General features: G+C 30.9%; 2 protein-coding genes across 2 annotated transcripts in view; one reads left to right on the top strand and one right to left on the bottom strand.

Annotated features, from left to right (window-relative positions):
- Positions 1-3,310: 3,310 nt before the first annotated feature.
- Positions 3,311-5,735, top strand: LOC145328931 (saposin-C-like). Its single transcript, XM_080172886.1, has 4 exons — positions 3,311-3,475; positions 4,270-4,364; positions 4,755-4,829; positions 5,525-5,735. Exons 1-4 carry the CDS (start codon positions 3,412-3,414, stop codon positions 5,609-5,611), a joined length of 321 nt encoding a protein of 106 aa, XP_080029012.1. The 5' UTR covers positions 3,311-3,411; the 3' UTR covers positions 5,612-5,735.
- LOC145328928 (uncharacterized) overlaps positions 5,689-12,180 on the bottom strand; it is a 26,170-nt gene continuing 19,678 nt past the window's right edge. Inside the window, exons 15-27 of the mRNA XM_080172883.1 lie at positions 12,103-12,162; positions 11,620-11,638; positions 10,606-10,687; positions 10,195-10,224; positions 10,089-10,109; positions 9,557-9,659; positions 8,974-9,042; positions 8,426-8,510; positions 7,908-7,949; positions 7,432-7,502; positions 6,813-6,922; positions 6,365-6,416; positions 5,689-6,052 (exon numbers count right to left, since the gene is read on the bottom strand). Of these exons, the coding sequence (XP_080029009.1) occupies positions 6,378-6,416; positions 6,813-6,922; positions 7,432-7,502; positions 7,908-7,949; positions 8,426-8,510; positions 8,974-9,042; positions 9,557-9,659; positions 10,089-10,109; positions 10,195-10,224; positions 10,606-10,687; positions 11,620-11,638; positions 12,103-12,162 (731 nt within the window). The 3' untranslated portion in view covers positions 5,689-6,052; positions 6,365-6,377. The remainder of the gene's footprint in view (positions 6,053-6,364; positions 6,417-6,812; positions 6,923-7,431; positions 7,503-7,907; positions 7,950-8,425; positions 8,511-8,973; positions 9,043-9,556; positions 9,660-10,088; positions 10,110-10,194; positions 10,225-10,605; positions 10,688-11,619; positions 11,639-12,102; positions 12,163-12,180) is intronic.

Raw genomic sequence — 12,180 nt, 5'->3', positions numbered from 1 at the left:
TTGTCATCTTTTGTTGAATTCAAAATGGTAAATTTAGCTGGACTTTCATCCACCCTAACATCAGTAAGGCTATCTCCAGTTCTATCATTTGGTGGCTTTTCCTTGAAATCATTTTTAGATGTTTCTGGTGGTTTATTTTCAGATGGTAATTGTTCTTCCATTTCTATGTAAACATTCTTATAGATTATTTTTCAAATGTGAAATTAATAAAGCTCTTACCTGAATTATTATTTCATTGTTCTTGTTTGTGCGTGGAATCGGAAATGACTAAATACAATTCCAAATCTCCCCTGAGTTTTATAGTAATAATTTCTTGTAATAACAAATAAGTTGAAGATGAACAGAGATATTAATCCTAGAAGATTAGTCCTTTGACTTTCTCTGTTACGATTTTCATAGAGAAGAATTATAAAATCTTTATCATCATTGATCAATAATTATAAGGCCTTTTAATGTTAAATTATTAAAGCAAGTTATGTAAGATGTAATTTTAAAAAAAAAATAAAGAAATCAAATGTCATGAAATTGATCATTTTCTTTTAATTTCTCAAGTATTCTAGGCAATAGAGCAACTCTAAAATCATTTTATGTAAGTCTAAAATGGTTACACCTTTCTTTCTTTATTTTTGTCCTTATTTTCACTTTTCGAATTTTAGTCCCTTTTAACGCACTCATTTTATCTCACATTTTTAAGAAAAGGTATATTTTTCCCCTTAAATAATAAGCAAACGCTTTGAAATGTTTTTGTCCTTGGTAGACCTTCTAATTTGTGATATTTCTATTGTTTATAAAAAGGTATACATAACTATTTCTTGAGGAAAGGGAATTATTGTTCAGAGTCAGACAATGAATGTTGCTAATGCCGGAAGCAAGATTTTGGCGCCAAACTCACGTGCAGCTGAGTACAGATGCCGCGTTGTAGATTCTTCTAGAACTTGGTAGAGAGAAATGTAAGAGATTTATTTGTAAAACATTTTCATTCATGATGATAGTACATTCAACAATTCTTAATTATAAAAGCTGAATTCAGCTATAATATCTTTTACTATTTGTTTATTGACAGATTTTGGAAATTTGAATGAGAAATTAATGAGACTTTTCAAAACTTTAAGTTTACACCTTAAATTTATAGGCTTTTACATTTTTTCAAAAGAGTGATTGTCATAGTAGGATCATATGAAGACTTCCAGCTGATTCATAAAGCTGTAAATGATTGATTTCCCTTAGGCTTACAGGCGGCTGACGCACAAATCCCGATTTCAATAGTATTGCGTAATCGTATACCAATTGTTTTCTTAATAATTAAAAATATAATTATTAATTGTCTGTCGTTGCTGCGCTACTTATAGATATATGTAATTGTTTATGTCATTTTAAAATATATAAACTTTTATTATATATCTAAAAACAAGGATGACAACATCCATAAAACCAAAGCTCTGAAATAGCCGGATAAACGAACATTTTTAGAACTTGATTGTAGAGATACTTCGTTATAACATTGTTCTTTGTTTTCATAGGAAACAGTATTCCAAAAATCACAATTAGATAATCATATCACATAAAAGATTATTGTCAAAAGCTAAAAGTCAATATGTTTCAAATAGCTGTTGCTATGTTAATAGGAGTAATCATGCAAAGTTTAAAATCAATAGGACAGATCTAACATGTCTAAATTAACAAAAAGATCTAACCGTTACGGACTGACGGATGGACTTACGGACGGACAGACCCTAGATATAGAAAAGCTTCGCTTTTAAAGATATAAACTTTATTGATATTTCTATTTTTAAAAGCGAAGCTTTTCTATAATTAGGATAGGTCCGTCCGTAACGGATAGCTTTTTTCGTTAATTCAGGCATGTTAGAATTGTCCTATCGATTTCAAACTTTGCATGGGGATTCCTGTAGTAGTAAGGTACGATTTAGAAAGCAACTCTATAATCATTATCAGAATGTCCTTACGTCTATTTTAGACATGTTGATTTTTTTACTTATTAGCAACAAATTTTTATCTGATCTTATTATCCTATTTATCTGATTTTTGGTATACTGATTCCTGGGACAACACAGTACAATATCATAAGCAAAGCAGCTCTATAATAAAATCCTATAAATGTAAGTATGTCCATAAACATTATTCTGCAGTTTTCAACGAATATACATACAATTTTTCTTCGACTCTTATACATTTATATTCTAATTATTCAGTTCTGATACTATACAAGTGTTAATGTCCGGTTGTCCCACCGTTTTAGTGCTTCGCTTTTATGGATGTTGTCATCCTTGTTAAAAAGTAATCCCCTTAAATTTAAAACAAAATACAATGTATAAGAACAGGACATTTTATTCTCTTACATAAATATAAAATAAACGTCAGTATTTTTGTTTGCATTATTTAAAAGGTTACACTCTTCATCAAAATAACAATTTTAATCATAAAATTATTGTTTTTCCAATTTTAAAAAGATTAAATTGACACATAAGCAAACAACAACATTAGACAAGGATATTTATGTTTGAATTCCAAGGCTAAATATTGTATATTAACAAATGATGATTAATTGTAAAAGAAAATTGTCTGTAATACGATGATATACATGATGCATGACCCGCGACCGTGGCTCAACACGTAGCGCATCCGCTCGTCGTCGGGAAGGTGATAGGTTCGAATCTCGGTCCGACACCGCGTCATAACTAAAGACGTTAAAAATGGTTCCTACTGCTGCTATGTCAGGTGCGCGACATAAATAGTTAGAGTAGGGGGAATGCCTTGGCCCAAAACAGGCGCAACTCACTACCATGCACAGTTAGGACTTCTCAGACAAAGGTCGTGCAATCAAAGGGTTGGTTGTCTGATATGGCAAATGGACGCTTTACACCGCAATCATAGGGCTTAGGGCTGACAACCCTATCCCATATCCATATAAAGCCACATTATTACAGAAACACTGACAAATTGTCAGCGGCCTATGCTCCCCCTGTGGAGTGAAAAGGGCTTGTTACTGTTACTGTTACTGTTACATGATGCATAGAACAGATTCTAATCCAGCGGATATTTATCGGTTTCGAAGCCATGCTGGAAATATTTTCATTAATTAATCTTAGATTTAAACAATTTGGAACCATCAGTATTTTGACAATCTGAGACAATGATTTTAAGAATTAATGGTTGCAGATTCGTGTAAATAATATAAAAAAAAACTGCTGATATACTTTGTTTCATATTTATTCAAGCCAAAGAAAACATGAAAATCACATAGGACAACTTTATATATAGAGTAGCAAAACTACAAAAAAAAAGATAACAGGATGCTACAATAGCAAATGACATCAGTTGAACTTAATTATTGTTTATTTAAAAGGAAACATTATCCTTGGTTAAAATCAGTTTTATTTGGAAATTCTGAAAATGAAGATTGCTTTGCTTTTGTGTCTTGTGCCTTTGGCAACTGCTGGCTTTTCTGCCAATGCAGGTAGTTTTTTCCTTTGGAAAATAATTTATATTCGCAATATTGTGCATATTATGCATTGCATTAACAAGGATGACAAAATCCATATTCCATATAAGAGAAGCTCTGAAATCAGAACGAAGAACAAATTAACATAAATCTTGTAGACAGTCAGAACTTAATAAGCAGAACATTAATTTGTAAGTCTAAACAAAATTGTAAATATATGTATTGCAATACAGGAGACCGTAGAAGGACATGCTTTCAATTTTAGCATATGATTATAGAGATGCTTTGGTTAAATTGCATATTATACTTAAATCAGATTTACGAATAATTGTATCATACAACAAAGTTGTTGTAAAAAAGGTAGAAATGAGCATGCTTTAAATAGACGTTCGGACTGACCCTAATTGTAGAAAAGCTTTGCTTTTAGAAATCGGTAAGCAAAATACATAAAAAGAACCACAATAGAAATTTTTCTCAATTCTGACTTCTTGGATAGATTATGTTTAAATTACATGAGTTTTCTGCTTCAAGTGTTTTTATTGAAAAATTTAGGATAGTCGAGTGCGTGGAAGCTGTATTCTTAAAACAGCAAATAGTATAAGCGTATTTGCAAGTCATTCCAGAATAATTACTCAAAGTTATTAATATATTATGCTTATTTATAATCGGTAATATTTGAATCTATAAATGTCGTCAATGTCTTATAATAATGTTGGTATATTTCAAAATAACAAATTCATCATAAAAATACCTTTTATTCTCAGTAAATGTTTAATGAATCTAATATTTGACAGCGTTTCTTTTTGTAGAAGTTTCACCCAAGAATGATATTAGCTGTGCTCTGTGTATGACTGTTATGGAAGTCCTAGACGCTACAATCACTGATCCTACTAATGAACAAGAGGTATTTCACTTTGGATACTAATGATTAAACTTTTCTACATACATCTGTTTTTTGCCAAAATCTAAGGCAGATTTTCACATATAGGATTTGTTTTAATATCCAACAATTTTTTCCAGTATCGGGTTACTTCACTTTTAGAAGAATTTCGCCAATTTTTTACCATTTAAAGATTACTTATGAAATAATAATATAATGTTTTGATTATTAATGTGCTTTTTTTATCCTGTAACTTACCTTTCAACTTATTTTGATATCATATGATTGGTATTATAAGTATTATTGGTATCTTCTCGTGTAATGTCCTACCCAAATATAAGTTGATGTTTGAGTTAATTTACTAAAAGAATAAATGTGAAAATCTCTTGAAATTGATCTGAAATAATGTTTTAGGTGGCTGTTTTCTTGGACCAGATTTGCAGTTTCTTACCAGACCTCCTTCAGCAAGAATGTCACACCATGATTCTGGTAATTATTTATCATGTTTTGTAAAGCTTAGTTTCATAATAATCTCTTCTTGAAGTCAGTCTTAGTTGCAAGGTTCCAACAAATGTTTTTCTACTTTAGCTAACCTCTAGATTTTATTTTGATATTAATATTCAGCAGCAACCACCATTTCTAATGTTAATTTTCTGTCTTTTGTAAGAAAATTGTTTACCTTCTGTAACAGCATGACCCTTTTTTCCTACAATTCTCAGACACTGGCTGGTCTTAGGAAAATGAGACCCATCGTTTTTAGTCACTTTTGAAAATTTAAGTGATTTTCTACCTCGCAGCTAAAATAAATTATACTCTGCTTGACTGTTGAATTGTTAAAAATATTATAGCCTTTTATCAGGAATCTTATGGGAAAAGACATTTGACGTTTAAATTGGTATACATTATACATGCCTAACCTTGCCTAACCTTGCCTAACCTTGTGGGGCAATCACCTAACCCAGTATAACCTAACCTAACCTATGAAAAGCCATTTTAAAAATACGAAGAATCGCCCATTAAGGAGGTTTGCCACGAAAGGGACTATTCCCAAAGTTTTTAATCTGAATAAGAAAAAATGGTTATAGAACTTTGGGTACCAGTGTAATTTACGATCCCATGTCCCCTCCCTTCTTCCCTGTTTATTTTTAATTTTTTATATTAACTAACAGTATAACAATTTTTAGGAATACACTGATGATATCATTGAGCTTCTGGTCAACCAATACCTGGCTCCCAGGGATGTCTGTGATGCTCTTACCCTCTGCCCTTAATCACAAAAATGTTTTATTTTGTGGATTTTTAATTTTAAAAATAATTAAATTGATTAAATTCTCTTATGATTAATTGATTATCTTCTCTAATGTATATTTTGAATAATAAATAATTTAGCAAAGATTTAATTGTTTGTCAAATTTATCATTTTATACAACTAGTTCAATGTTACTTAAAGGTTAGGTATTTATGCCTACTAAGATTTTACTTGAAAACATAAAAGTTTAAGAATTTAATTAAACCTTTTTGGAGATAGATAAACTTTCATTTTGTAAATTTATTGACATTTACCAAACAAGATTAATATACTAATAAAGATTTTCACAAAAAGAAGTGGTTTCTTAAAGCTTTTGGTATTTTAGAATTCCTTCTCTTAGAGTTATTTTTATTCTTTCTTTTCTTTTGCAGTTTTCTAATCAAACTCTGAAAGCTTTTTCTTCCTAAAAAACAACAACTTTCTTTAAAAAGATATTTAGTGTGAAGATAGAATGGATACGTAAATATATTGACAGGGGAAAGCTTAACTTGCAAATATGGACCTCATTTATTGATCATTTCGTTTATTCAGTAGGAAGAGAAAGGATGGAGTAAAGGGGGGTATAATTATTTTAGCAAGCTATAAGCATCACTTTAACATCATATTACATAAAAAGCTGCTGCAACATCCAAGTAATGATATATCGATTGTAGATAGATACATATGGATTAATCAGTTAAACTAACAGTATATTTTATGATATACTTTCAATAACCTTTTATTTCTTTCTAAAATTGTTGTATCTCTGAGGGCTGCCTCGTTGAGGGCTGAAATGATTTTAAAATTATTTAATTATGTTATATTATAATAAAAATTGTAGTTAGGCTTCAGCAACCCTCCCTTTCTTACTAATTTCACATATCTGATTAAATTATGAGCAATTTATGGTTAATTGCATGGACACTAAAAAGTATCATTTTACTCAGGAAGGAGGGGGACATTGGGCTGTTTCGTTGGCATAAATACTTTGGTTTCTTAAGCTAAGTGTCCAAACGTTGCAACCATTAATCGTAATCTATAAAAAGGGCAATTTTGTGTATCTTCATTGGTTATTTACATTAATTTATCGACCATAGACTTATCCCTTTAGATCCCTGATTTCACCACATTCAACTGTAATTTTTTTATTTATAAATTGATCCTTGAAAAAATTCTGCAGTTACCTGAACTAAATCATTATCATCAGGTTGATTTATTTCTTCATCTTGATAGTCCTGGCCATGTGGTGCATTTTCATTTCTATTTTTAGTTTCCATTTGATCAGGTTCTTCTTCTAGTTACACATATTGAAATAATTATTTAAAAATATTTTCCTTTCAATTGTAAGGAAAAAATGATTGCATGATGGATTCAACTATACTAGAGAATTTTGCAAAAAGAAGTTTTATTAAAAATTATATCTAGTTACATAAAACTAAATAAAGAGGTAGTTTATAGAACAAAGTTTAAGATTTATTTGGTGGTCAAAGAACTTTTACATTATTCTTAACTAGCGGCTAGGCCTTTAGAGGCTCCTTGAGGCGTAATTTCCAAAACTTGTAAAATGAAAGGGAAAAATAATTTACGTTGTAGGGGGGGGGGGACATTTTTCTCTAGTGGCGATTTCTCTTGGAAGGTTGGTGGTACCCTCCCCCAAAATAGTTATAAACCTTCCCAAGACCTATGAGAAGCTACATTGTAAAGGAAAATCATATTGGTTCAGCGGTTAACGAGATCCTTTGGTACAAACAGACAAACTCACAGACATCCTGTTACTATTACATAATGACAAATAGAACATACCATTATCTGCATAATCAGTTCCAAGTGCATTTGAACATGATCCTGATTTTGCAACTTTATGAATCCAATCCCTGAGGAAATTTAAAATTTAAAAATATTGAAATTCAAGGAGGTTCAATATAACTAAAATTTCTAAAAATGGTAGTTTTACGTTTTTCATGTTTGCGATTATTCATCATTCATATGTAATTGGCCTCAAGAAACTAGCTTAAAAGCTTTTCTATAAATCAAACACTCCTTCTTAATTACAATTTACAAAACTTTCGGCTCCACCACAAACATTTTGGGAAGGAAGGACAGTAAAATAACCTTAAAAAATCAAGAAATAATGTCCTGTGGTAATAAAATAGCTTTATTATCACAGCTTTTCTAACATGGAGAACTCAATTGACTCAGTAGTTCATGAGATCTTGACAGAGAAGCAAAAACAAACAATCGTCTTTAACTTTAAATAATGTTAGTTCTATATTCCTTACCAATGTTCCGAGATTCTTGCATAAATACCAACATTGTTCTTCCTAAAACAATTATATCAGTCAATAAACCTGAAACATCAATTTGATAACACCAATTAATAAAGCCTGTTTCTTAAATATTATTTTACGAAGTACCTATTATTACAAATTAATCAAGAATTTCTTAAATATTATTTTACCTGACATAACCAGTGTACCTGTAGGAAATATTAATTAAGAAAGTCTGTTCCTTAAATACTATTTTATCTTACACATCCAGTACCTCTGCTTGTAACAATAATTATTAAATCCTGTTCCTTAGATATTATTTTACCTGGCACATCCAGTACCTCTGTTGGTGACTTTAATTAAGAAAGTTTGTTCCTTAAATATAATTTTTCCTGGTATAAATAGTGTACCTCTGTTTGAAACATTAATTGAGGAAGCCTATTCCTTAAATATTATTTTACCTGGCATATATATAGTGTACCTGTAGGTAGCATTAATTAAGAGATCCTGTTCCTTAAAGATTATCTTACCTGGCACAACCAGTACCTCTGTTGGTAACACCAATCAAGAAAGCCTGTTCCTTAAAAGTCATCCAAAGTGGACCTCCAGAATCCCCTAAAAATATTTATGAGAATAAAATATACATAAGGATGACAACATCCATAACGAGAGTATATCAAACATTCGGTTTAATTTAGACATAAAGAAAAGCTGTACAGATTAAGAGTTCATTTGTCAATAATGAAATGATTACTTTATAATAGATTAAAACTAAAAGATACTGTACCTTTGCAGGAATGAGGTATAGTCAACAAGCGAAATAAATTTAAAATAATATTTGGAGGGTAGATAAAAGATAAAAGTGTTGCCCCCCCCCCCCCCCAAAAAAAAAAACAGCTGAATGTCATGTACAGGTTTCGTGATTTTTTTTTCGAATGAATTTCGTAGTTGGAACAAGCTGATATCTTTGCCATGTTTAGGATTTATATGTGTTATGGTATTCAGTTGAATTATTTATTGACCTCTACATTTTTACTGATCTTTAAGATAATAATTATTCTTTTTTGTGTCCCAATACCTTTACAAGAATCACTGCCTCCATAGCTAAACTCTGTTTCATTCTTTATCAGTTCATATTCTCCTTTTTCTAAACAATATGAAGTCAGGTCTTATCATAATTTGTGAAGCTCTTTATAAAGCCTTTAAAAAAAAATACGTCATACAGTACAAATTACCAATGATAGGCCAAATCACTAACTAAATTGCCAATGGTAGGCCAGTATCAATTCTATTTTGTTGCTAGATTCAATGCCAAATTGCTATAAATTACAAGAATTTAATTTACAAACAACAAACAAAGAAATAGTTTAGTATGCTGGACAAATTTGACATTATATTTGCCTTACAATATTATGGGAAGGGTGAAAAATCTTTTATTATTTTTTATGGTAACATTGTATCTGTTCTACTAATAATATGTTGCTTTCCCTTGAAGTGCCAGGCGAGCACAGAAACTCCCTGTTCTAAGACCTAACTTAACCTGAAAAAACAACAAAAAAGAAACAAACATCCATTCCTTATTTTCATTTATTTCAAAATAAGGAGAAAGGGTTCTCTGCTCGACTAGGCACCTTGTGTGAAACCAACAATAAAATTTGTACCTAAATCATAATGGAGGACATTCCATGAATATCGTTTAGCCGCACACATTTCTATATCTATATCTGGCCGTTTATATAGAAATCCTGGATCATCTATGTATTTCTAAATAGAATACTCTATGATTTACTAGTAGCTACGCCTCTTGCATCAAGTGGTTATGTATTTGAAGGGGAGGGAATTATGGGAAATAGCCTAAATTATCTTAGGACCTATGCTAAGCTTTCCTAAAAGGAGAACTCAATCGGTTCAGTAGGAATCGAAATTTTAAACTACTAACAAAAAAAACTTACTACTTTATAAAATAGTATTAAGTATTTTTAAGGGTTACTTATATACAAGTAACACGATCTGTGTCTGTGTGTACCAAAGGATATTGCTAACTACGGAACCGATATGATAGCTGCAGTTTAGCTTCACATAGGTCCTGGGAAGGTTTACAACTATTTTGATGGAGTTTACCACCACCCTCTAAGAGAAACTTCCCCTAGAAAAAAATAACCCCACAAAATTTTTAGAATAATAAAAAATTACCTCGGTTAACTTCAAACATTCCTAAAATGTAAAATCCAAAATAAATGTTCAAAATATGTGTATGATTTTATTTTATTTACGTTTTTATTTTGCCAATAAGGCTTACCTCATCTTTAATTGTTGTTAATGCTGCTTCCTAAAATCAAAATAATAACAAGGATATTTTCTATTTTAGAAATGAGTCACTGTTTTTTTTATTAGTTGTGGAAACATTAATATTTTTACAAGCCCTAAAAAGATTCATTGATTACCATGTAGATTAGGTTTTCAATGTTTTGAGATTTCAATGCTAACACGCACTAGGAAGTTTTAGCGATACCCATGAACATTGTGTTTTCAAGGTTTTTATTTTAAAATCTTAAAAGATTTTTTTTAATGTTTTCCCAGGAATTTTTTCAACGTTTTCTAAAACATTGAAAGAAAAATCGTCGAACTGAAATAAAATCCTCCTACGTAAACATCTGATACTGTTTACGATAATCTTCATAGTTCTCCGTGTAAAAATGTTAAATCTTACCTGAAGCTCATTTTTAAAAACTTGATTAGAGAAACAGTTATCATCACAGTATCCCCACCCCTCAGAGGGGGAAATATCCTGTCTAAATTTAACTTTGGTCAGTTCATAAAATAAATAGATGTATAACCAGACAACTCCATGGATCCCCCATTTGAGGACCTTTTTCGTCTGAAAGCAATTTGCTTTCTGTTTTTTATAGCAACTAAGCCAGGGAGCAAGGCAGGGGACAATGGGCAATTAATTCAATTTAAGAGTTTTCGCTGAAAAGCAATGAAAACCAGATTTATCCAGAAAATTTTACCAAAATTTTAAGGGGATCATGGTAATATAATTTAGAACAAAATTAGTTCTAAGAAAAAAATAATTCATTTGAAAATTAAATTACCAATACAATGTAGTAAACATTCTGTAATTAATCACTAAAAAAATCGTGTTTCGAACTTCGTCAACCCTTCTCATATATTTTTAAATACCACCTAAATTCAAGGGGTTCTTAGATTTTCAATACATAAATATCACAGTAGAGTTTCAATATGAAATGACATTTTCTTGGGAAAAAATATTTGTTAAAACCAGCCATCTTTTCTGTCTGCTATATTCAAAACTAACTCAGCTAGTTAGCGGGGAATTGATGCGCTCGTACCCAAAAGTCAGTCAGAACCTGCTGAATTCGTGCACAATCCCTTGAAGCCAGTACCCAAAGTCTGAGACTCTTTAAAATTGAATATTCGATCCATTGTCCCCTCCCTTACTCCCTGAACTAAGCTGTATTAATATTCCCGACCCTATTGGTTGGTTTTTAAAGACCCTATTGAAAGTAGGCACAGGGGCATCGGGAAAGGGGACATACCCCCCTCTATTGTTTTATGTTTATAATATCAATGAATAAAATATTGTTAAAGTTAGACTTAGATGCTATGTGATTATTTGTTGCATTTGTTTTAAGTTTTTTCTACTCAACTTAAAAAACACTATATTCCTTTAAAAAATTATATTCTTTAAATCAAATTTTACCTTTTACTTAGTTGATCGACTAAAAAATATAAGAATTAGATTTTTAAATAATTTTTTTTTAAATCTATTTGATGGAATAATTCTTGCCCTGGATACCCAATCAATGATGCTCTTCAGTTACTAACTGCACATTACTAACTACTAAGCACCTAGAGGCCTATATGGGCACTTGAGGTAAGAGGGGTGGGGGGGGGGTATAGGGGGAGAGTCAACACCGCCTGAAGCTCTTTATAGTTTCTATTAAAAATGTGATTTTTCGACAAAAGTTTTAAATATACATTACATATCTCCTTTTTTTATAGGCACTATAGTTTTTTTTCAATCAAATAAATACCTTTTTTAGCCGGTGCCTTCGGCACCTCAAGGCTAAAAAACTGGTTTTGATCTTATAATTGTACATTCTATATCCGCGGAAAGCTGTTTATAATTCGATTCGAGAAATAACTTTTAAATATTTTTTCCCATATTACAAAAATATCTTACCTGAAATGTGATCGATATCTTCGTTATCTTCACAATAACCCGCCTCTCCTATCTCAGCGCCTGTTAATAAAAATTAGG

The sequence above is a fragment of the Acartia tonsa genome, chromosome 9, assembly GCF_053477335.1.
Source record: "Acartia tonsa isolate MP-2025a chromosome 9, ASM5347733v1, whole genome shotgun sequence".
NCBI lineage: Eukaryota > Metazoa > Arthropoda > Copepoda > Calanoida > Acartiidae > Acartia > Acartia tonsa.
Note: the sequence above shows the minus strand (reverse complement) of the source record. Positions and strands in the feature narration are given on the sequence as shown.